The 26,363-nt window shown below is 44.4% G+C and overlaps 1 protein-coding gene across 1 annotated transcript in view; it reads right to left on the minus strand.

The window, feature by feature from the left end:
- The window catches only part of zmp:0000000755 (phosphofurin acidic cluster sorting protein 2), a 94,049-nt gene extending 69,070 nt beyond the window's left edge, over positions 1-24,979 (minus strand). Inside the window, exon 1 of the mRNA XM_034681525.1 lies at positions 24,411-24,979. Coding sequence (XP_034537416.1) covers positions 24,411-24,613 — 203 coding nt within the window. The 5' untranslated portion in view covers positions 24,614-24,979. The remainder of the gene's footprint in view (positions 1-24,410) is intronic.
- Between the last annotated feature and the right edge of the window lie 1,384 nt (positions 24,980-26,363).

Genomic DNA, 26,363 nt, shown 5'->3' on the forward strand with positions numbered 1-26,363 from the left:
TTAAATAAATAAATAAATAAGTGTCAGACTAACGACTCTGCTTTGAGCTGGTAGGTGTTGAGTCTTCTTCAACGTCGCTGTCGCTCGTCTCAGCTGTGTTTACATTCTTCTCCAAACAACTTTAAGCTCCGCCTACCTCTCACCCTGCGACATGATTGGCTGTTCAATGCCGTCTTCTTCTTCTGTTTAATGTTGGGTGGCAACTAGCGTTTAAGACTCATTAGCACCCCCTCCATTGTAGGTGGCCGGGGGGTGTAATTACAGGTTTATTTATATCGGGAGAGATTATATCACGATAATTATCGTTATCGAATTATCGCCCAGCACTATTAACAAAAACTGAAGGAGACAATGAGGCCAGCTGATCAGTTTTAACCAGGTAACACAGTGGGATGTTCCACAAGAGCTTAGCCTGCTCTTAGCTTGCACGCAAAGTTGGTTTAGCCCCCAAATATCTGGTTTGTGTGCCAGATGGCCGTGAGCTGTTTGGGTTTTAATTCCCTGAATGGAATCTTCTGAGAGCTGGAGAGAGAGAGAGAGAGAGAGAGAGAGAGAGAGAGAGAGAGAGAGAGAGAGAGAGAGAGAGAGAGAGAGAGAGAGGGGCCACACAAAGAGGAAGCTTTTCATTTGGTAAAGCCTGATTTCTGTCACTGTTTACTTTATGAGAGAGAAAACACCCGATTAGACGGCGAGGCAACAGAAACAAAGGATCAAGGCTGAAATCACAGCTTTTCTAGAGGACCTCCGTACGCTTCCTCTGAGGTTTCTGTCGGGTCTAAGCCAACGAAACGAGTCCAGACTCTGTTTGGACTTTCTGCCGAGGAGAGCCAGCGGCTGAAAACACAAATTACAAATATATCCTTTAATCTCCTGAAGTTGTAACAAGGAACATTTCTCATCACATGTTAATTCACATAATGCAGAACAACAGATGGTGTCCTCTCATTAATCTTAAGACAATACTAAATATTAGTAATGGGATGAAAGCTTAAGCGCGGAGGCCAGAAGTCATGTGATTAAGTTAAACAGAGCCAAAGCACTGTTGTGTCGACAGAGGATTAAATCTCTGACGGATCGTGGAGGAAACTCAAACTGCTCCAGGCTGACTCAGGTATCTGAGATGAAACCTTCTAAAGATGCCTTTAACAGTTCTCTAAAGTCTCTCATTACACGTGTGCACTTTGTTAAAGCTTCACCAGGAAGACTTCAGCTCCGGATGAACGAGTTAGAGGAGGAGAAAGCGCTGCCCTCGTATCTGTGATAATACTCTGTTTGTGTTCTTTGTGAAATCTGCGGTCATGAGGCTCCACAGAGCCGTGGCAGAGTCTGACAGTTGTAAGGATTACCAGCAACTTTTTATGTAATACTACACGAAGCTGCTGCGTTAAAGCTCAGCGCCAGATTGTGTTTCTGTTTGCTGATTTAAGCTAATGCTTTCCCTCAAAACGCCCATCTGAAAAAGAGAGAGAGATTAATGTGTGTGCAGCGTGAATCAGAGCTTTGACCAGTATGTTCTTGTTGTGTGGGCGGTTTGGAAAAATCCTTCAAAGGCTTCTCTCTGGAAACGGAGGGAGTGCTGGCATGTTTAGTCCTATTGAGAAACACTAGAACGTCCGAGAGTGGAAACGACAAGGAGAAACAACGAGGAGGAGTAAACCTGTCTTTGTATTTTATCCTCACGTCAGACACACACTGAGAGAGAGAGATGCTCCCAGGTCTGCTGGCTCGGAGCCACATTAACACACAAAGTAGTCCTTAATGAAACACACAAGGGATAACACAACCTGGGGAGGCGATGACGGGAGCTGCGAGTCCACAATGACACAGCAAATATTCATCGTCTCTCACAAACTCCCACAGAGCGCCATCAGAGGAATGTGTGCAGATCTTAAACTCTGAAAGTGCAACGACAAGCTGCGTTCACAGCTCAGAGATCGGACTACAGCTCTGTATGTGAAAACACAACAAAGGGACAAAGACGGCCTTACTTCAGGACAGGCATATTTACTGACACTGAAGCACAAAGTATGCAGCTTTTATGTTTCAAAAAAGTTTAACCTTAGCATGAAAACCCACTACTGTGCAGGATGTAAAGGATGCACGGCGAACAAAGCCAGCAGCAGGTTTATCGTGTCAAACTGGCTGCTGGAGAACATTTACTCAGGACCAAAGAGACGTTTTTGAAGCCAAGAGTCAGTTTGGATTTGTGGAACTGGATCCATTTTGGTTCCCACACCCGTTCTGCAACACAATGAGTCTTTCTGCAGCATGCATTGCAACACATTTGGAGAAAAACTTTTTAAAAATGCAAATTTTGTCTCAAAAGGAAAACTTTGTTGATCTCAAAGTTTGTCTCACTTGTTTTGTTTTTATTGCAGAGTAAGTGGTTCTCATTCAAACAGCGTTACTGACACCATCGTGAAATCCTGCCATAAGTTCTGCAAGATTAACTTTATTACATTAGAAGTGCTTTAATTCAACTGAATGGAGATTTGTTTTAATTACTGTTTTACTTCAGGTGTTATTTACCGTGCAATATTTACAGAAAGAAAAACTGAATCAAAGTTATTTTCTGTGAAATTAAACTGACTAAGTCACGAAACATTTAATTCATCTCCAAACCAATCCTGCAGAGCTCTCTCTGAACTTTCCTGCACAATCCTCCAGACTTAAAGCTAGGGTTGGTAGTCTCGGAAAACTAGCATGAATTTGAATGTAGCATTTCCTCAGGACTCCGTCTAACCCCTCCCCCCCTCTCCTCGGAGCTCCTCCAAAATGACGCCCCCACTCACATGCATGAGCGCCGCTGATTTGCGACCATATGATGGTGACTGATTCAAAACCGGTCCTCAGGACATCGTTTGTGTTTTGCACTACGTCAACTCACGTCTCACTGAGCGGTAAGAAAACACCAAAACATTCTCATAGTGAAAGTTAAAAACACAAACAAACATGGCTGCTGTTAGCACTCACAACTGTCATGCTAGCATTAAGTAGTTGTACCTGTGACATGATATCAGGAGAAAAGCTATAACACATATAATACGTCTAAGTTTTCTGTAGGACCTACTAAACGTCATTAATTCCTTTGCTTGTCAGAGCCCCCGTGGTGAGAGCTTTTTAGACTCTGATCCGGACTACAGTCCTGAGCAAAGCACCTCACCGGGTCAGAGGGGACAGGCCCGAGGTCAAGCGAGAGGCGCAGTAAATAGAGGCAGGAGGCGTGGAGTGCACGCTGAGGAAATGTACGCTTTGCAGGAGGCGGGCAGAACGGCAGGACGGGATTTGATTGGTTTCATCATTTGGCTCCTGATGGCAGGGATTGGTTGGTGTTTTCCCAGGTGTACTCCGGCTGTAGATAGCAGCTTTTTTTCACCCTCTTTTTTAGGAACACATCATGTATTGATTGCCATCAGGACTTCAAGATCATTTTAACCAGTATAACAAAAAGTGTATCTAAATCTGATTACCAACCCCAGCTTTAATAAGCCTTGATTCAGTGAATGTTGCAGCAACAAGTGTGTTTGTACGTGCAACATTAAGAAACATACTTCTAATCCATGTATCCGTATGATAACGGCCTGCAAACTCTCAGTTTAACGTGCTGTATTGATGCCTCCCCCCTCCCCTGCTGCTCTCAGACGCTCAGGTCCTCTCTGTCCTCCTTTGTTGCAGTTTTCTGCAGAGCGGACAGCTCTTTTGTTTCGTCCTGAACACAAGTGGACGAGGTCAGGAGGCCCGAGTGTTTACAGTCAGACACCTTCAGCTGCAGCACATCATACTCACTGTGTCTCCCTAGAAAGCATATTAATGAACTAATCCTCTGACTGTAACCTCCAGACAGTACATCCTCTTAATAGAGAAGGTCTCTGAGTCCACGCCAACTGAAGCCAACGACTTCATAAAGTCTTTATAGTAACAGTCGTCGAACAGATACGGGGGAATGTTGTGAGAGCCACAGCCTCTGACAAGGTTATGACTGAGCTATTAAATCCTGTTAAGGTGGACGGACTGCCAGGCAGGAACGCTCCTCAGCCTCCAGTCTGCGGGGAGGATTTACAGCTCAGGAGCAAAGCCTTGTTTAAAACAATCTCTGCGTCTCGCCTGCCGACCCGGCCAGCTCCGACGCCTTCACAGAGATAAGTAAGTGTTGTTGGGCCTTCACGATGAGAGGGGGAGACACAACATGCAGGTTGTATACAAGGCAGAGTGAAGGAACACAAAATAAAACATGCATTTCACTTTTTTACACCACTTAATCATCCCCAGGTAATCTGAGGGCAGCTGATTACGAGCTCAGCTTCATCTGATGCATGTAAATGTGGTGAAAGCGTTATTTCTACACGTCCATCCTGCAGGAAAAAAAACCCCACACTTCTTCCTCTTCATGGAGACTAGAGGCTGACATTTTTCCAGATTCCCAATGGATGGGAGTCAAATTAGCTATTAATCACATGATTGGGACGGTACAGGATAAAAAAGTTAACAGGAGCAGACGGGAGCAGGAAGGTCTAGAAGGACTGTTGTTAAGTCTTACTTGTGACAGCATGTAGTTTTTTCAGTTCATTGTGTGTAAACTGTAAACATTAGCTCATAGTTCACACACCTGCACCACCAGGTAACGTGGGAATCTCTCCTGCTCTCCAGTTCAGCTCTGAGGTTTCTCAGTTTTTTCCCTCCGGTGCATTAAATTGCCTTTTCCTCTATAAACTCCGGCTCATAAAGGCGTCCACGTGTGTCCGCAGTAAACACATCGCTATGACATCGGCGCGGTCAGAATCCCTCGTTATTAAGTTTAGTTGTATTTTTATGACTTTGAAGCTGCAGACCTGAACAGCTGATCAGTGCACTGCAGGCTGAGGTGTGCTGCATCAAATAACGCAAAAGCGAACAGGTTTTCTGATGCGAAGTGAAAGTGAAGTGCTGACAAAAACCACAAGTGGAGCGTACACCTAACCCGAGATGAGTGCTCGATTCTTAGTTTTCCCAAACTCAGGTACAGTGTGTGAAACGTGAAGGTTATGCCTTTATGCCCTTTTGTTCGTTGAGGGATGTTTTGCCTAAAGAATTAAAGAAGAAAAAAAATGGGAGCGGTACATGAGCGGGAGTCATTCTGAATGGGAGCGGGATGGGAGTGGGAGTCATTTTACTGGGAGTGGGACGGGACAGGAATTCTTTTTTCACTCTGGCCTGGGATTTGGACGGGACAAGATTATTTTCTGTGGGAGTGGGATGGGACAGGAGTGAAAATCCACTCCTGTGTCACCCTCTAATGGAGACCATAGACTGTAAAAATAATGGACGTAGTATCCGTGACGTCACCCATCTGTTTCTGAAGGGCTGTTTTGAAGCCAATCAACGGCAGCAGCCATATTGGAAATATGGACCTCAACCAGGCAGAGTGTGAGGTAAAGAGGCGGAGTTTGAGCCTCCTAGCCAACAGCTATGTGTTCCCGACCGGGAGTCAGGTCAGTCATGTCCTTATTTGGGCAAAAACTCGTAATCTTAATATCTTCTGAACCGTCGTGTTAGAAAAAAATTCAACCCCCGTACAGTGTGTGCTGATAGAGAGACTAGCTACGCAGAGCCAAGCTGTTTTTTGAACCAGGCTGTAAACATGTTTATTAATGCTGCAAAGATCGTCATTTTCCTATTCATGTCTGTGTGGTTTCCGGTGTTTCTGCAGCCAGCCTCAAGTGGATTCTTGATGAATTGCAGTTTATAACACTTCCGCATGGGCTTCATCGTTTGAGACCGGAGGTTGCCGCTTGATTGGGACGGGCAAGATTTTTTTCTGTGGGAGTGGGATGGGACAGGAGTAGGGTTGCAAAGGGGTGGAAAATTTCCGTAAAGTTTCCGGTAAATTTCCATGGGAAGTTAAGCTGGGGAATTTTGGAAATATTCCAAATTGAAAATTATGGGAATTTATGGGAATTTAATGGAAAAGTATCGTATCCACGCATAAATATTTGTTTTGTTCTAAGCAGACATCCATCCAAAATAATATACTTTAAACAGATTTATTTGTAAGTAGAACTTTATCAAGTGTTAAATATTTTATTGAACAATCAATTATTTCATTGAAGAACAAAAACATGAATGTTGAGTTAAATGTTACTCATCCCCCAGACTCAACCCATTCAAAAATTAACAAAAATGCAAACCCAAAAAAGTCCCATTCAAAATGTTAAATGAAAAGAGCCGCTCTCCCTCCAAACAAGTACCATTCAAAATGTTAAATTAAAAGTGCCGGTCTCCCTCCAACAAAGTCCTATTCAAAATGTTAAATTAAAAGTGCCCCTCTCCCTCCAACAAAGTCCCATTCAAAATGTTAAATTAAAAGAACCCCTCTCTCTCCAACAAAGTCCCATTCAAAATGTTAAATTAAAAGAGCCGCTCTCCCTCCAACAAAGTCCCATTCAAAATGTTAAATTAAAAGACCCTCTCTCCCTCCAACAAAGTCCCATTCAAAATGTTAAATCAAAAGAGCCCCTCTCCCTCCAACTAAGTCCCATTCAAAATGTTAAATTAAAAGAGCCCCTCTCCCTCCAACAAAGTCCCATTCAAAATGTTAAATTAAAAGAGCCCCTCTCCCTCCAACAAAGTCCCATTCAAAATGTTAAATTAAAAGAGCCCCTCTCCCTCCAACAAAGTCCCATTCAAAATGTTAAATTAAAAGAACCCCTCTCCCTCCAACTAAGTCCCATTCAAAATGTTAAATTAAAAGAGCCTCTCTCCCTCCAACAAAGTCCCATTCAAAATGTCAAATTAAAAGAACCCCTCTCCCTCCAACTAAGTCCCATTCAAAATGTTAAATTAAATGAGCCTCTCTCCCTCCAACAATGTCCCATTCAAAATGTTAAATTAAATGAGCCTCTCTCCCTCCAACAAAGTCCCATTCAAAATGTTAAATTAAAAGAGCCCCTCTCCCTCCAACAAAGTCCCATTCAAAATGTTAAATTAAAAGAGCCCCTCTCCCTCCAACAAAGTCCCATTCAAAATGTTAGATTAAAAGAGCCGCTCTCCCTCCAACAAAGTCCCATTCAAAATGTTAAATTAAAAGAGCCCCTCTCCCTCCAACAAAGTCCCATTCAAAATGTTAAATTGAAAGAGTCCCTCTCCCTCCAAAAAAGTACCATTCAAAATGTTAAATTAAAAGAGCCGCTCTGCCTCCAACTAAGTCCCATTCAAAATGTTAAATTAAAAGAGCCCCTCTCCCTCCAACAAAGTCCCATTCAAAATGTTAAATTAAAAGAGCCCCTCTCCCTCCAACAAGTACCATTCAAAATGTTAAATTAAAAGAGTCCCTCTCCCTCCAAAAAAGTACCATTCAAAATGTTAAATTAAAGGAGCTCCACTCCCTCCAACAAAGTCCCATTCAAAATGTTAAATTAAAAGAGCCCCTCTCCCTCCAAAAAAGTCCCATTCAAAATGTTAAATTAAAAGTGCATGTAGGGGGCGTGGTCTCAATAGCCCTGCAGTAAGCAGTGTGCTATGTGCATGTGATTGAGGAATAGCATATACATTCAACTGTACTTGAATGAAATCTGGTTGTTTTAGTCAGGATTATGCTAAAATATATTTTCCCCAAGTATATTTAAGTTCACTATTAAGAGCCAACCTTCAATTTAGTAAATTCCCGTTTATTCCTGTTTATTCCCATAAATTCCCGTTAATTCCCATGGAAAGTTTCCAACTTTGAAAATTCCTGGAATTTTGCAACCCTAGACAGGAGTGAAAATCCACTCCTGTGTCACCCTCTAATGGAGACACATTCTGACTTTTGCAAATAATGCTATTTATCGTCTCACCCTGCCCGTAACTCTGAGTAGATGTAAAGTCCAGACAGAGCGTTAAAGTAAAGGCAGCATGTTGGTAAATTTAGAAAGTGTAGCTCGGTGACTCTGCAGCATGCGATGATAAAAACAATGGTACATATAATGATACCTCTGCAGCGTACGGAGCAGGATTACTGTTATTATCATTTAGGCCATTACTCTGCATCCACGCTCTCAGGGAAATATTGTGAACAGCTTGAAAGCATGTATGCATGTATGTCAGAGGAAGTATTTATAGCTTGCAGGGCTTATATAAGCCTTTTCACAAATCACTGGAGATGTTTCCTCGTACGGAGCTCGCTGAATGAGCTGCACAAAGAAAAAAAGATGGATGCTGAGAGAAGCCCGCAGGAACCCCGGGAGCTTCATCCTGGATATTGGAATAGAGTTTATTAAAAAATCAGAGTCCTCCTCTCCGTGATGATTCTGCTCACCCGATGAGAAAGTATGGATCTGTGCACGACGCAGTGTTGCCCTTTGGAGGTGCAAAAACACGACTCTGACATTTCATCAAAAGGGTTTTAGTTTACATATTTCATACGGCCATATGGCGCTCCTGATGAGCCTGAGACGGGATTAAGTCTGCCCTTTAACTCCCGCATCACAGCGACATACCTGCTCCTCTGCTCTGATGAGAGGTTTGATCGCATCCACCCGACACTCTCAGCCTCACCTGAGCGCAGAAAGGAATAAAGTACATGTGTTTCTGAAGCTTTAAACCTGGATTGAAGTAATAAAAATGCATGCATGATGTCAAAGTTTGGAGTCTGACATCAAATCTGCAAAAAGCAGATACCTGGTTGTGCATCTTTAGTCAATCCAAGGTTGCTGTGATTCGTGCAAACTTCACTGCAGCTGACTCCAAACTTCTTTCTGCAAACTAGACGACACTTCCAGAAAGATAGATGGAGCCTGAATATGAGCAGGGAATTGTGTAATCGATAAAAAGTACGACGCTCGACATCAGCAGGAACGATTCTGTTTTTTCTCAAAGTGATGAAATTAAAAGCAGAACGGCTTCATCAACGAGAGCTGCATGGATGCTGCTGATGAAACAACTCCTCTGTGTTGTTGCTGGACGTGAACAAAATGCAGCCCAAAGGTGTTCCTGGCTCCTCCTATCCAATTCCCCTGACTTAATGTGACATAATGACTAATGTGCTGAATGGATCCAAGTTCAGGTTACTGCAGAGTTTCAGTGCAGACGTTGCTTTTCTCTGTTTCCGTGCAGTCAACTTTTCTTTCTTTTTTTTTTTACATCAGCGACACCGAAGAGAGCGAGGACTGAAAGGTGAGACTCTTTTAAAAAGCTGCAGAGAGGGCGACAATAAGGAAGATCAACACGGGAGCCACTCTGTAACGAGGCCGGACTGAGACGAGGATCAGGTCTCATGAGAGAGACTGTGAGACGCAGTGAATGACTTAAAGCATCTTAAAGTAGGGCTCCTACATTAAGCATGCTCATCGTACCTTTAAGTCTCTAAAAGTAGTATGGGAGGTAGAACCTTCAGTTATCAGGCCCCTCTCCTGTGGAATCATCTACCAGTCAGGGTCCAGGAGGCAGACACCCTCTCTACTTTTAAGAGTAGGCTTCAAACTTTCCTTTTTGATGAAACTTATAGTTAGAGCTGGATCAGGCTTGAACCAGCTCTTAGTTAGACTGCTATAGGCTCAGACTGCTTTCGGTTCAGACTGCTATAGGTTCAGACTGCGATAGGCTCTGACTGCTTTAAGCTAACACTGCTATAGGCACAGACTGCTTTAAGGTTAGACTGCTATAGGCCCAGACTGCTATAGGCTCAGACTGCTATAGGCTCAGACTGCTTTAAGCTTAGACTGCTATAATCCCAGACTGCTATAGGCTCAGACTGCTATAGGCCCAGACTGCTATAGGCTCAGACTGCTTTAAGCTTAGACTGCTATAATCCCAGACTGCTATAGGCCCAGACTGCTATAGACTCAGACTGCTGTAGACTCAAACTGCTATAGGCTTAGACTGCTATAGACTTAGACTGCTATAGGCTTAGACTGCTATAGACTCAGACTGCTATAGACTCAAACTGCTATAGAGTCAGACTGCTTTAGACCTAGACTGCTATAGACTCAGACTGCTATAGGCTCAAACTGCTATGGGCTTAGACTGCTATAGGCTCAGTCGGCTTTAAGCTTATACTGCTAGATGAACTGACACACTGGGATCCTGTCTTTCCCTCTCTCTCCTCTCTCTGCCTGTCTCTCACTTTAACTCTTCCTGTCCCATTAAAGTTACTAACCATAGACCTTTCTGGAGTCCCTGAGCTCCCTTGTCTCGTAGGTTCCTCTGGATCTCTGCTGCTGTGGACGTGCCAGACTCCAGCTGCTACAACTACTACTATCCGTCTCTCCACTATCATCTCTCTCTCTCTCTTCATCTCCCTCTATCCCTCTCTCCAACACGGTCTCAGCAGATGTGTGTCTAACATGAGTCTGGTCCTGCTGGAGGTTTCTGCCTGTTAAAGGAAGTTTGTCCTTGCCACTGTAACTTGCTAAATGCTGCAAAGTGCTCTGCTCATGGTGGATTAAGATGAGATCAGACTGAGTCCTGTCTGTAAGATGGGACTGGGTCTGATCCTGTCTTGATGTTGGGTCTTTGTTAATAATAGAACATAAAGTACGGTCTAGACCTGCTCTGTTTGGTGTTGTGTAAATAAAGATTGACTAAACGGGGGATGTCCAACAATCAAGCACTTTCAGGTTAAAACAGGTTAATCTGTTTTTTCCTACAAAGAATCCTCTTATTTATAATGATCTGGGTTCAAAGTGGGCTGAAGAAGGCTTAAAGGGCTCACATTTGGAGACGTGGTTTGTTCATTTACATTAAGGCTGCACAAAGTGTGTCAAATGATTGAATGTCTACAGAACCGATCCTGATCTGGGTAGAACACAGATCACCTGACGCAGCAGATCTGCAGCTTTGCACTTGATGATTTTTTTGCACGGTCGATGAAAAGATGAACACGGTCGTGGTGTCGCCTGCAGAATGAGGATTCCAGACAGTTCAGACTCCTTAATCTGTGATTAGTCAAGCGGGCGGGACATCGAGCTCGATGCTGCAGGAGAGTGTAAACACCTCACCTGGATGTTACTGATGCAGGAGGAGAGCAGCGTGTCCACAGAGTGTGTGACAAACACAGCCATGAGATAAGAGACGATGTCCCTGATGACTCCTGCTCTCCGGGTCGTCACCCATCGACCCGCGTTTGTTTACCATGCTTGTTTTTAAATGTCATGTGCTCTCATTCATGCAGGCCTCGGTGTTTAGTGTGTGTGCAAATGTGTGTGTGTGTGTTGCTGCTGGCACACACTCCTCAGGAAATGCCTGAATGGGAGAGGTGGGAAATAAGAAGAACAGAACAGGAGAGGAACACGAGCTGAGAGCCTTTGTCCCCAAAGTGCTTATTTTGACAGGATCCTCCCAGCGTCGGAGGACAGTGAGCCGGACTCGCTCGCTGGATCAGGAAGTTGGATCTGTTCGCGAGCAGAGACCCCGTATCCACCCACACAGGAATCTGGCCTTTCCCACATTCGGAGGTCCAGGCAGGGGAAACAAACCTTTCTCTGCTTTTTGGGAGGAATTCAACATTCAGCACATAGCCGCCCTCTGAGCCTGTTCAGCAAAACTATTCAACAGAGGGATCCACAGCTCCAATAATGACCCCCCCCCCTAAATAAAGCCAGCAGGTTCATGGTCAACACCATGCAGGACTCAAACGGGGGCTCGGGGCTTGGGTTTTTCGGCTGCACCAGGAATGTGACACTCTTCCCGAGGAAATTCCTCCTCCTTCAGGAAGACAGGGAAGGAAAGCCAGAGAGTTTTGACACTCTTCAGACGGTGGGAGTGAGCGTGAAGCAGACGAGAGGGAAGGTGCTGATTGGTCGAGTGTGAGAGAGTCTGTGAGGAGCAACGAGCTGCACACCAAGAATATGTTTGATGATTTCAGACGATGTAAAACACACAGCACAGCAATGCATGTTTCAGCATGCATTAACATCGCTGCACATTTCCATTAACATTTATATCGTCTGATTATCTTCCTGCGCTCACAGGAATCAGAGCGCTGCTGTCGTGCGTCCTCAGGGCGTTAAAGGTAGAGCTCTGATTATTCAAGCAGGGAAGTGTGGGCTGCTTTTTTATCAGTGAAATCACTGGATTGATCCTCCCGTTCACACATGCACCACGCTGCAGAAAGTTTCCCAACATTGCAGAGAGGGCTGCAGGCGCAAACGCCAAACAGACACATTTGAAAACCTCGGCTTTCTCCGTGTGAAATGTCCGCAGGAAGTCAGGGTGAGAGCGCAGGAGTTAATCATCGAGGGTGTAAAGCAGCCTCTCCCTCCACGTGCACACACTCATTAAAGTAAGGCTTTGTTTAGACGACTTATCAAACAACTTCAAGTCTGTGCATTGAGTTTAAAAAGACGACATTGTGCAAACGATCTGCAGAAGCAACCGGGAACGCTGCAGTTTGCATGCCAGGCCTGTAGTTGGCAGTCTAACTTCTCCTGCAGAGCACAGAGTACATGGGACATAATATGCATGTGTGAATGGGGCTGATACAAGATCCACTGTTCCCGGTGAACACGACAGAACAGGAGGTGGTTTCTAAGATTCAACTCCAGAACCCGGTTTGAGAAGTTTGTGTTTCCTGCTGGAACAGTCAAAACGCAACAAGAGTTTTTCTTATTGAGTTTGTTGGAGTTCAACCGACAGAGAAATCTCCTGCAGTGAGTTGCATGTGTGAACAGAAAGTTCCATCAAATATCAGGAGCTCAAGTTATCTGGAAAGTGTCCGGAGCTGGTGTGAGGAGGGTTAATAGGATATATATCCCTCCACCACAGCTCCCCTGCCCCAAGGCATCCCCCAGGGTTCGGTGCTTGGTCCCCTCCAATTTATTCTCTACATTCTCCCAATTGGTAAAATCATCCGTCGTCACGGTCTCCGCTTCCACTGCTCCGCTGACGACATCCAACTTTACATTTCCACCAATTCCATCACTGCTCCAACCCTCTCCACCCTGACTGAAGTTAAATCCTGGATGCAAAAAAACGACCTCAAACTCAACTGTGAAAAATCTGACCTCTTAATCATCTGCCCCAAATCCCTCACCACAACCACCAACAACTTCAACCTCTCCATCGACAATGCTTCCCTCACTCCGTCCTCACATGTTCACACCCTCCGTATAACTTTTGACTCCCATCTCACTCTGGAACATCACATCAACCACATTACCGAAACCGCCTTCTTCCACTTGAAAAATAACGCCCTTCTCCGTCCATCCCTCTCCTTCTCCACGGCCGAAACCCTGATCCACGCCTTTATCACTTCCAGACTCGATTACTGTAATAGCATCTTCTATGGCCTTCCTTCCAAGCAACTCGTTCATGTTTTTATTAATCTGTTGTTTTAATTGATGTTTTTATCCTCTGTGCAGCGTCTTTAAGTATTCAGAAAAGTGCTTTCTAAATAAAATATATTATCATATGGTGGGGAGGACTGAGTGATGTAAAGGTTCAGCAGGTGCCAATCAACACCACCTGCAGGAAACACACGATTGAGTCGTACCTCGTACAACCCTGCAGCCAACGATCCAAAGCACACATGTAACTGGATGTCAGCGATGCATTCAGGGACTTCATCATGTCTCAAACTCCACTGCAGAAACTGGATTAGGTCTTAGAAACCATTCGACAGCATCTCACCCCGTCACAACACGCCTCGCTCCTCAGACCGAGCAGCTGTTTGACTTTGAGATCACAGAGCGTCTTCACAAACACATAGTGCTGTGTCACCGTCCTGAAGGACACCGAGACGACCGGCTGGGGGCTCGTCCACGATGGCCAGAGGAAGCTGAGGATTAGAGAGGCCGTGTCTGTGTGCAGCATCAGATTACTAACTCTTCTTTTCCTGTTATGAAATCAGATTACCGCAGCCCCCCCGCCAGGAGGAACAATATCCAGCCTTGAGACAGAGGGGGGGGTGGGGGGGGCAGGGGAAAGTAAGCTCGTCTTATCCTCCTCTGTTTATGCCCTGATTGAAAATGAACATACAGACAATCAGACAATGAATCAAAGAGATTAAGGCCAGGGATGATACAGGAGACGGCACGCAAACAAGTCAAACTTCAGGCTGGAATAAAAGGCCGTGTGCATCGCAGCATGAGGGCCGCGTAAAGACTCAGACCTGATGGGCTCATCTCCGCTGACCTAGAACAAAGACAAATAACGCTGCTGAGAAGGCTCAGGTCTGTTTGTGTTCAGATCACAGTAAACACCGGGACGTGGACCTCTGACGGACCCTGAAAACTACACTCCATTAGGATCAGGATAAGACCTGGCGCTCACCAGAGACCGGGTCGTCTTGGGACTCACTTGATGAGTGCCCTGAGTTTACCTTCTGACCACTCAGGATCAAACAGTGCCACTAAGACGGAGCCCCAAGCATGTGCACGCTCACAGATGTGGACAGCATCACCGGCAATCATGAGGGTAGTGCAGCCAACAGCGTGAGCCAGATCTAGGCCTCAGTATCAAAAATGGTTCCTTTTTTTTTGGACCCAGTTCCAAATTTCTCAGACTCGTGGATTCGATGAGGAACGTGCATCTCTGTTCCTCTTATTGGCTCCTAACAGGGAAGGGAATCTTTCATGATTAAACCTCAGTGAGAATTTATCAGTTCACAGAGAGTTCTCATCTGCAGGACCTGCTGAGTCGGCGTAACGTTACGTGTTCCGCAGCACGTCAACAAAGTCTTGAGGAGGGGATCATGACGGAAAGTTTGTCTAAGCTTCACTAAAAATGATAAAATGAAACTGAAACTGCACAAGGGGGGGGGGGGGGGGGGGGGGGGCACGTCCGTTATGACGTCCACTTTAAGGGACTGCTCAGTCTTCCATGTGCTGCAGCTGGAGTAACGTCCCATCACGCTCGGGTACAAAACACAGCTGAGCTCTCGTTCACATTCATACAGAGGTAAACAAATCATGTCTACAAATATTAGATCAGAGAGATTCTGCAGAACTCTGCAGAATCTCTGCTCACTTTAGAGATGAAGGGCGAAATGAACAAGGAGGAAGTGGAGGAAAGTCTCCAGCGTTCAGGCAACATGCATGATGTATGATGATGATATTAGTTCATATTCTGATGTGTTTTTATTCTATTTCTCTTTCATTTATTTAAATAATTATGGTTTGTAAATGTCCTTGTTGATAACAGTTCACTTTAGAGAACCTAAACCACCAAACAATAAAGGCAGGCTAACTTTTGTTCATGTAGTATTCAGGATTTCTTTAGCAGGAATCAGGAATCTATACATTTGAAACAGTACCCAATAGTGGTGCAACGGATCACCGTTGATCCGTGATCCGTACGGATGCCTCTCCACGGATCGGCACGGACGTGGTCCGCGGATCGGTTGATGAAAAAAGTTGCGCGTGTTCACGTGATGACCGCATGTTCAATCCACACTCACTCGTCAAGCGCAGCGGTAGTCGTGGCAAGTGAAGGAGCAGAGGGACTTGAAAATCCTCCTGCATCTTGTAAGTCACATGTATGGGAGCATTTTGGTTTCCCTGTGAAATACAGTGAATGCTGAATGTGATTGAGCCACGTTATGAAATTCCGTCGCGCACCCACTAGACCAGAGGCCGTCAATACGCGGCCCGTGGACCGCATCCGGCCGCCTGTTCATGGCCCCCGAACTGTTATTCCTTCACTCTGTGTTCTGGTCGTGTTTACCAGGACTTGTCTCCATGTCAACGATACGCAGACAGGCTGTTACTGGGTCACTTAGAGTCCACTGCTGCGAGTGAAATCTTTAACTTTCACTTTCATTTATGGAGTTCGCATATTTGCACTTTGCCAGCTGTAGGACTCTAGAATGCAAGAAAATGGTGTTCAGTTTGCATCTCAAAGAAAAGTGGACGGTGAAAATCAGCAAATGAAAGAAGAATGGAGTGAAACTTTTGAAGTTCCTCTGCTCCTTCACTTGCCATGCCATGAAATGCAGTGAATGAGGCAGGACTGGACCCAGAGTAAATTTTGAGTTGAATCTTGTTTTTATTTAATGGGCAAAAGTTTAAAAGTGTTTTACAAAATAAATGGAGGACAAAGTTATATTTGTCTTTTATTTTTTATTTTTTTTACTGATCCGAAAAATGATCCGATCCGTGACTCAAAACCGTGATCCGATCCGAACCGTGAGTTTTTTGACCCGTTACACCCATAGACTGTAAAAAATATGGACGTAGTATCCGTGACGTCACCCATCTGTTTCTGAAGAGCTGTTTTGAGACCAATCGGCTGCGGCAGCCATATTGCTTCTGTCGAGCCAGTGTGACGTAAAGAGGCGGGCTTTGAGCCTCCTAGCCAACAGCTGCAGTGTTCCTGCAGGCAGCTGTGCCTCTCATTGGAAGACTAGTAATCTCAATATCTTCTAAATTACCGAATTAGAAAAAAATTCACCCCCCTCACAGTGAGAGGACATCGAGAAATTAGCTATTCAGACTACACTCATCTTTTGTACCAGGCTGTAAACATGTTTATTAATGCTGCAAAGATCGTCTTTTCCCCATTCATGTGTATGTGACTTCCGGTACTTCCGGAGCCAGCCTCAAGCGGATCCTCGATGAACTGCAGCTAACACTTCCGCATTGGACTCATATTTTTAGACCGGAGGTTGCCGCTTGGTTACACACCTAGTACCCAACCAAAGCTAGACCATCACTGATCATCAGCTGGATGTCACTGATAGTTCACGTGCATTCTGCAGCCTGCTTTGTTTAATATGAACATCCAAACGTAAAGGACGATAAGGGTTGTTACGGTTCTACAGTTTAAAACGTATATTTCAATTTTCATACGTACAGGAAAGACTGATCTGCTCCGTAGCTCTCCCCGTGTAAGTTAAAGAGATCTTTAAACCTAACTTTGAGCTGCTCAGAGAGCTCCTCTTGCACGCTGCAGCACATTCTTTATCGTTAGCAGATAAACATAGCACCATCTTGACCTCTGCATTAGTGTCATTCCTGCAAACGCCACATCACCCCCTCACAAGAGTCTGCAGAGGACAGATTCCTGGGTATGAACTGTCGAGTAGTTTTTGATTTGTTTGCAAATTTGTTTTGTTTCTGCAGAATCATGGAGGGTTATACTCACACATGCTGATTGCAAAGTGGTCAAAACACCAGGATATATAAAGCTTTCTCAGAGAAGTTGGGCCTTGAGTCTTACCCTCAAAGCAGAAAAGATCAGATCAACGAGCACAAAGAAACATCTTTGTTTGGAGGATCCAATTCTTTCTCCTCTTTCAAGGTAAGCAAACAAAGGACGAGCTAATTCATCGTCCACATCCTTGAATTGATTCTGCATCAGTGAAGAAGACTCACCGTGTGGGTTTGATCTCTTAGCTTCATTCATTTCTGACCAGGGAGATAAATCCTCTCTCTGCACTCCCTCCTCAGACACTCTAAGACTTTAGAGGAAAAGGAGAATTAAAAGGCTGAAACACCTCCAGCACCAGGCGGTGTTCAAACTCTGGAGGGTGGGAGACTGACCGCCCCGGCTGGAGAAAAGACGATTCCTGTCAAACCGTTTCAGCCGACTGACGGAGGACGGAAGACAGAGCCGCTGACACACTCGTCTGTTCTGATTCGGCACCAAACTCAGCCTGCAGACTTTGTGCATCAGAGTTAGCCTTCCAGCAGCTGAAGCTAGCAGACCAGATGCACAAGGTGTCAGATCAATACGTCTCACCGCTGCTTTAGTGTGCCGTCTTCACAACTAAACACGAAGCAGGACTCTCTGCACCTGACCCGCACGGCTCAGGTGTGACGCAGGTGTGACATTTTGGGTGCAAAGATAAAAAGTAGAGCAGGTTTCGGTGCACAGAGGTAACAATGATATGATGCTGAGGTGTGAGCTTGTTCTGCACCCTGCAGAGGCTTCATCTCTGAAACATATACACACACTTCTTTGGTTCTATCTTGATCCTCAGGTTCAGTCTTTCAAAAAAGAAACAGAGCATTTCAAGTTTTGTAAGAAGTCATCTCTGTGATGGCTGCGAGGATCATTTTTTCGACATGCAGCATTTTGTTGATGAAGAACATCTGTGTGGGATGTTCCACCAGAATCAAAACCAGTTGTTTTTAACAGTCCTTTGCCCTCATGTGAAACTCAGCCTCTTATCTGGACACCCACATTTGCTAAAGGCCAGTGGAGGAGCAAACAGCTGCACACAAAATAGCCCTGCCCCTGAAAGAATGCCAAAGCACAGTCCCCCCGAAAACAGGCCGAGGGCCGGGCTGCACGCACAACCTTTCAGACGAGTGAGCTACAAACACAGGAGGACGGAGCAGAGAGGGGCTCTGCAACTTCTGGAGAGAGTGATAAACACAGGAAACACAAAGAGCTGTTTGAATCCAATGCAACTAAAAAACCTGATCAGACTGACGTACAGAATGTAGCAGCACGGAGGTCTAAAAGTGGCCTAGGGCATGCCTCTCTGTAGCTAGTGGCCTGACGCACCATGTTGCTGCTTGTGACGTTCACCCGTGACATGTCGCTCCTAAAATTCTCCTCCTACATGTCGCTCCTAAAGTTCCCTACCGACATGTCGCTCCTAAAGTTCCCTACCGACATGTCGCTCCTAAAGTTCCCTACCAATATGTCGCTCCTAAAGTTCCCTACCAATATGTCGCTCCTAAAGTTCCCTACTAATATGTCGCTCCTAAAGTTCCCTACCAATATGTCGCTCCTAAAGTTCCCTACCGACATGTCGCTCCTAAAGTTCCCTACCGACATGTCGCTCCTAAAGTTCCCTACCGACATGTCGCTCCTAAAGTTCCCTACCGACATGTCGCTCCTAAAGTTCCCTACCGACATGTCGCTCCTAAAGTTCCCTACCAATATGTCGCTCCTACAGTTCCCTACCCATATGTCGCTCCTAAAGTTCCCTACCAATATATCGCTCCTAAAGTTCCATACCAATATGTCGCTCCTAAAGTTCCCTACTAATATGTCGCTCCTAAAGTTCCCTACCAATATGTCGCTCCTAAAGTTCCCTACTAATATGTTGCTCCTAAAGTTCCCTACCGACATGTCGCTCCTAAAGTTCCCTACCGACATGTCGCTCCTAAAGTTCCCTACCGACATGTCGCTCCTAAAGTTCCCTATCAATATGTCACTCCTAATGTTCCCTACCGACATGTCGCTCCTAAAGTTCCCTATCAATATGTTGCTCCTAAAGTTCCATACCGACATGTCGCTCCTAAAGTTCCCTATCAATATGTCGCTCCTAAAGTTCCCTACCGACATGTCGCTCCTAAAGTTCCCTACCAACATGTCGCTCCTAAAGTTCCCTACCAATATGTCGCTCCTAAAGTTCCCTACCAATATGTCGCTCCTAAAGTTCCCTACCAATATGTCGCTCCTAAAGTTCCCTACCGACATGTCGCTCCTAAAGTTCCCTACCAATATGTCGCTCCTAAAGTTCCCTACCGACATGTCGCTCCTAAAGTTCCCTACCGACATGTCGCTCCTTAAGTTCCATACCGACATGTCGCTCCTAAAGTTCCCTATCAATATGTTGCTCCTAAAGTTCCATACCGACATGTCGCTCCTAAAGTTCCCTATCAATATGTCGCTCCTAAAGTTCCCTACCGACATGTCGCTCCTAAAGTTCCCTACCGACATGTCGCTCCTAAAGTTCCCTACCAAAATGTCGCTGCTCCTAAAGTTCCCTACCGACATGTCGCTCCTAAAGTTCCCTACCAACATGTCGCTCCTAAAGTTCCCTACCAATATGTCGCTCCTAAAGTTCCCTACCAATATGTCGCTCCTAAAGTTCCCTACCAACATTTCACTCCTAATGTTCCCTACCGACATGTCGCTCCTAAAGTTCCCTACCGACATGTCGCTCCTTAAGTTCCATACCGACATGTCGCTCCTAAAGTTCCCTATCAATATGTTGCTCCTAAAGTTCCATACCGACATGTCGCTCCTAAAGTTCCCTATCAATATGTCGCTCCTAAAGTTCCCTACCGACATGTCGCTCCTAAAGTTCCCTACCGACATGTCGCTCCTAAAGTTCCCTACCGACATGTCGCTCCTAAAGTTCCCTACCAATATGTCGCTGCTCCTAAAGTTCCCTACCGACATGTCGCTCCTAAAGTTCCCTACCAACATGTCGCTCCTAAAGTTCCCTACCAATATGTCGCTCCTAAAGTTCCCTACCAATATGTCGCTCCTAAAGTTCCCTACCGACATGTCGCTCCTAAAGTTCCCTACCAACATGTCGCTCCTAAAGTTCCCTATTGATATGTTGCTCCTTAAGTTCCCTGCCGACATGTCGCTCCTAAAGTTCCCTATCAATATGTCGCTCCTAAAGTTAACTGACATGTCGCTCCTCAAGTTCCTTACAAACACGTCGCTCCTAAAGTTCCCTACCGACATTTCGCTCCTAAAACGGTGGCAGGTGTCGCTGTTTTTTTGGAGCTACATGGCGCGGCAGGCCACTAGCTGAGGAGTGGCGTGGCACAGACCAGTCTTCCATCTTGCTGTCACTTTAAGAAATGAGCAGTCCACCACACAGGTATCAGTCTTTAGCTGGACTATGCCAGGTAAACCTTCACTCTCCTCCTCATCAATAATCCATCCTCATCCTCGCCCCTTACATCTTTAATACAGCAGCATGTTCGCCGTCCAGAGGCAGAGGCGTGGGAGATAAATGCACCATCCAGGCGATGACATGTTTCCTGCTCCTCAGTGAACTCCTGCTCCTCAGACTTTAATGGACACAGTCATCAAAAGCATGCTAACCCACTTATGTCAGAAAACAACACTTGTGTTTGCTCGTACAGAGAACATCGGCTTCGTCTTCCTGTCCAGAGAGAGAGCACCGGAGGCGTAACACCGCAGACTAACATCGATTATCTTATAGTTTCTGAGCGCAATAACGTGAGATTAAGGTCAGGAAATCTCACTGACCTTTGTGGAGCAACAAAATAAAAATGGAATTATGTTTTTCAGAAATAGGACGACAATACAAAAAAAAAAAAAGGGCATAGGATGTTGGATAAGAGCGGCGTCACTCTGAGCTGAATAACATCCACACCGAGGACGATCAGAATCAATGACTGTAAATTATCAATGTTTCCATAAAGCTCTGATTTCATTGACACATGCAGACTCATGCGGGCTTAAAGAGGCAGCAGGCACACACACACACACACACACACTCACACACACACACACTCTCTCATCGACTGTGGAGGAAACCCTCCCCTCGCGAGCCCACTTCTCTCCCATAGAGTGGAGCAGATCTAGGTCAAAGCTGATTAATGTGCCCACAGCTCCCGAGAGGCTTCTGGTCAGGTGGCAGCAGTGCCTGCTCCCTGCACATGAATACTAATGCACAGTGTTACTGAACGTCAGCGCCACAGAGACAAATCAACCCAACAACGTAAAGACAATGCAGACGGCTCACAGCATTTACATAACACCCACAATCACAACACATTCTTCTCTTAGTGTGCAAACTGCTCCGTCAGCAGAGGGGTGCGTGTGTGGGTGTGTGTGTGTGTGTGTGTGTGTGTGTGCACGTCCATTGAGACACACATATGAAAGTGGCATGTATGTGGAAGTATTGAAATCGTGCGTGGTTCAGGATCACGCCGCACAGAGCGTGCAGGCTTTACAGAACCCCGCTGCATGTTAACCTACATTAAGGATGTTCTGCACAGAGGAGCCAGGTTTACAGATTACTGCTGACCCTCTCTGATTCAATAACAACATCATTTTAAAATATAAGTCAGGTTTCTGTCAACGATAAACATTCTCTGTAATGTTTTTATTACATGGTTGTATTCCTTCACGTTTCCAGCCCTTTGTTTATCCACCTAACAAGTTTTTTTTTCATGTATTGTTCATTTTAAGACGACAAATAACTTTCTTAGCTTTTGGTTTTTGTGCAACAGATTCTTCTCCAGTCTCCGCTCTTGTTTAGATTCAACAAACCTGAGATTACTTTTGCACAAACTGATGTTTCAGCTTCTGTTTGAACTCATCAGAGAGTCATCCAGTACAGTGGTTCCCAAACTGGAGGTCGAGTACCCACGGGACGTCACGAGACACTGATTGGAGGGTCATGAGATGCCTTCCAAAAAATAATAAAAATATATAATAATTTAAATAACATATTTTATCCAGTTTTGCAAATAAAACTCATAGCTCAATTAGACATAAGATATTAGATGATAATGCAATGATTTAACTTGGTGCAATAATTACTGTTAGGTTAAATATGAGGATGATTTAAATGAGGAAAAAATTTTTTTGATTGATTTATTTAAATGTTACTTAAGTTTATTTATTACATTTTCTAAACCATTTTTATTATTATTATTATTATTATTATTATTATTATTATTATTATTTATTATTATTATTTGTATTTCATTTTATTGTTGCTAATAGTATATTATTGTTTGTATTATTATATTCTTTATAATATTGTTATTATATGTTTTGCTATTATGATTATTGATGTTGTCTTTATTATTATTACTATTTTCATTATTATTGTTATATGTATTATTATTGGTGTTATCATTTAGTTTTTTTTGTGTTTTTTTTCACACCCTCTTTCTTTCTTTCTTTCTTTCTTTCTTTCTTTCTTTCTTTCTTTCTTTCTGCCCTTCTGCTCTTATTTTTTCTGCCATCCATATTTTTCCCACCTTCACCGCCAGAGAACCATCCAGAATTATTCCTCCCATTCACATCCACACATCAACAACGAACATACTAACATCATACCAACATACCACACATATTGAACCACCTACTTATTGGGATGTAACAAAGAAATATGAAAGCTCTGAGCAACATTTAACCACCTCAAGACAATGGGGGTCACGAGTCTGTGGTATCATTATTTTGGGGGTTGTGGGCTGCAATGCTTGGGAGCACCCCTAGTATCTGCAAAACCCTGCAAGATCCTTCATATGAAACAAGTATGCACCTTTAATACACATGTTGGGGAAACACATGTGCACTATAGGACTGGATTAGTATCTCTTCCTGCAACCAGCATGAAGAAGGAGAGAATAAATGGAAGGGACTATCACAACACACCTCAAGGATCTCAGGGTGCAACATTTGCACATAATAAAAATCAAGGAAATAGTGCAACGACTGATCTGCATTAATAGAAATTGCAGGGGTGTAACGATTCATCTACTACATTGATGTATTGATTTATACTCCTATGATCCGACTACATCGATCTGTGCTCGGCAAGTCGGCCTTCCGGACGACACATATCGATCTAACATCGTTTTAAAAGGTAATAAATCGATTGTATCGATTCTAGGAAATAACACACTGTATTTAAGCACGGCAGACTTTATATGGATGTGGGTTTTTTTACACTCTAGTCGGTCGCCTATCAATCGGAAGGTTGGCGGTTTGATCCCAGCTCCAGCAGTCACATGCCGAAGTGTCCTTGAGCAAGACACTGAACCCCAAATTGCTCCATCTGTTGTTCAGAGGTGTGTGAATGTGAACGAATGAGATTAGCTGATACTGATGGTCCCTCACTACATAGCAGCTTCTACCATCAGTGAGTGAATGGGTATGAATGGGTGAACGTGACGAGTAGTGTGGTCAGAAAGACTAGAAAAGCGCTATATAAGTACAACTCCATTTACCATTTAATTGCAATGTACCTGTGCAAATAGCAACAAGGAGTGGGTATCCATCTGACTCATATGCATGCAACTCCACTTGACACATGAGTCCTGGGTGATATTCTACATCCTCAGGAAAAGGCAAACACACTGCCCTCCTTCATACAAACATGCAGCCAGCTGCTGCTGCTGCTGCTGCACTGCCCCTTTGCACAGACAGATCCTCCTGACCTCAGAGCTGCCAGAGGATGAAGATGATGTCTGAGCAGCATCCATGTCACTGTATTTATAGACATGCATTCCCCAGAAACAGTGCAAGAAACAGGGAGACATGCTGAATGAAACATGAAATTACTACAGAGCTTTAACCCTGCAGGTAAACAGGGCTGCAGGTAAACAGAGGTAAACAGGTAAACAGGTGAGCAGCAGGTAAACAGGTGAACAGCAGGTAAACAGAGGGGAGGGTCTGACAGGTATTTACGTTAGTTTAACTTTGTTAACGGCAGCTAGTTATCCTAACGGTCAGAATACAGAACAGTTACACACTTTAACAGCTTATATTTAATATTTCTTTATAAAATATAATCTGGGGTTATTTATTTGAGTTAGGAGCATCTTTCTCCTCAAATATTAATTTAAATAAACAGCTTATAAAGTCAAATATGAGAGGGAAACACTCGTTAGCTCGTTAGCATTAGCCTCCTAGCTAGTTAGCCTGGTGTGTTTGAAATGTGTGTCAGCTCGTCCCTGATGTTACACCCAGCCGGGCGGTGTCAGGCGGTGTTAGCCTCATATAATAACAGGAGCATGTTAAACGCAGGGTGCGCTGGGTTTGAGTCTTCATGTTACCTGGGCACGCAGCTGGGGGACGATCGGTCTATCTCCCAGGTCGCAAACAGGTTCATGGGGACGGGCATGCTGCCGGAGCCCAGCACCACAACCCCGGCTAGCGCTCCGGTCGGGAGGGGGGTCGGTACTGGTCCTCCGCCGCCGCCGCTCGGGTTCAGGAAGGCGGCCCGGACGCCTCCTCTCTCTACAGCCGCCGCCATCATCACCTCCTCTGCCGGGGAGCAGCTGAAGCTGAGTGTGGGACGGGAGGAGCCGCTGGACTCTGAGACCTGCTCCTCCAGACTCCCGGAGCTCTACAGTCCGCTCCTCGCTCTGACTCGCTGTGCCCGGAGATGCTGCTCGGAGGGGCGGGGCGAGTTTCTGCCGACAGGGGGCAGCATGGTCCAGCTTCCAGGGAGGGACTCAGACTGCTCTGTAGACCTCAAAACACAGAAAACAGGGAACATGACAGATTACATTTACATACAGGTCTTTATTTTATTTTTAAAGGCACTATGAGGAGTTTTTCACCAGCTGAGAAACAGACTGAAACCAACACTGATGCCTCTTTATGACCTTCAAAAGCAAACAAAACCATAAACAACAACACTGATACCTTCTCTGTTGTCATTTTTAATGCCTTATACCACTCAGAGGGGGGTAGGTGTCAGACCACATGATTGACATTTGATTTTAGAAACATCCTTTTTCGGCTGTTTTCATGACAAATAATCACAATGAGTGATAAATCTGGCTGTTAAAAGACAACAGGGTGAGGTTTATGTTGAAAACACTACTTTTGCATGTACAGAACAAAAGATAAGAGGTATCACTTTGTCCACAATGGGGCACCAAAATTTATATTAATCAAAAGTTCCTCACAGCAGCTTTAAGTGCTAAGAGTTTAAAACAATCAGATTTACACTACCAGTCAGAAGTTTGGAAACACCTTCTCATTCAAGGGTTTGTATTTATTGTAATGATTTGAAACACTGTAGATTAATACCAAAGACATCAAACTATGAAAGAACATATATGGAATTATTTAATTAACAAAAAAGTGTTAAACAAAGCAGAATATGTTTTATATTTCAGATTCTGTAAAGTAGCCCCCTTTTTCCTTCAAGATAAGATAAGATAAGATATACTTTATTTGTCCCCGTTGGGGGAAATTATTTTGTTACAGCAGCTTACAACATGGGACAGGGGAATACAACAATGTACTAACATAGTTAAAAAAATATAATAACAATAGTTATAGCAATTACAAGGGTAAAATATAATAAAATAAAATAAAATAAAATAAAATAGAATAAAATAGAATACAATAAAATAAAATAAAATAGAATAGAATAGAATAAAATAAAATAAAATATGGCAACTATTACAGATATATACACACTATGTACACTTCTGTCTGATAAATAGATAAGGTAAGTTATTGCATGATAAAAATTGCACCAGGTTATTTAAAAACAAACATACACAGTATGAAGAATCAGTGTGATTCAGATGGATACAGTAGTTATTTGTGAATGTGCCAAGTCACACTTCCATGTAGTGGAATGAAAGATGACAACAGATGATTAACGGGACACAGCAGTGCTGGTGTTAAACAGTCTGATTGCAGATGGGATGAAGGACCTGGGGTAGCGCTCCGTCCTGCAGGGTGGGAGTCTCAGTCTGCTGCTGAAAGGAGCTGCTCAGGGACCCCACAGTCTCATGCAGGGTGTGAGAGGGATTGTCCATGATGGATGTCAGCTTGGCTAACATCCTCCTCTCACCCACCTCCTCTATGGAGTCCAGAGGACAGCCCAGGACAGAACTGGCCCTCCTGACCAGTCTGTTAAGTCTTTTCCTGTCCCTGTCTGTGTCTCCTGGAATGGTTTCTAATGAACATGAGCCTTGTCAAGAGTTCATTAGTAGAATGACTTGCCTTCTTAATGTGTTTGAGACCATCAGTTGTGTTGTTCA

The sequence above is a fragment of the Notolabrus celidotus genome, chromosome 4 (assembly GCF_009762535.1).
Source record: "Notolabrus celidotus isolate fNotCel1 chromosome 4, fNotCel1.pri, whole genome shotgun sequence".
Lineage (NCBI taxonomy): Eukaryota > Metazoa > Chordata > Actinopteri > Labriformes > Labridae > Notolabrus > Notolabrus celidotus.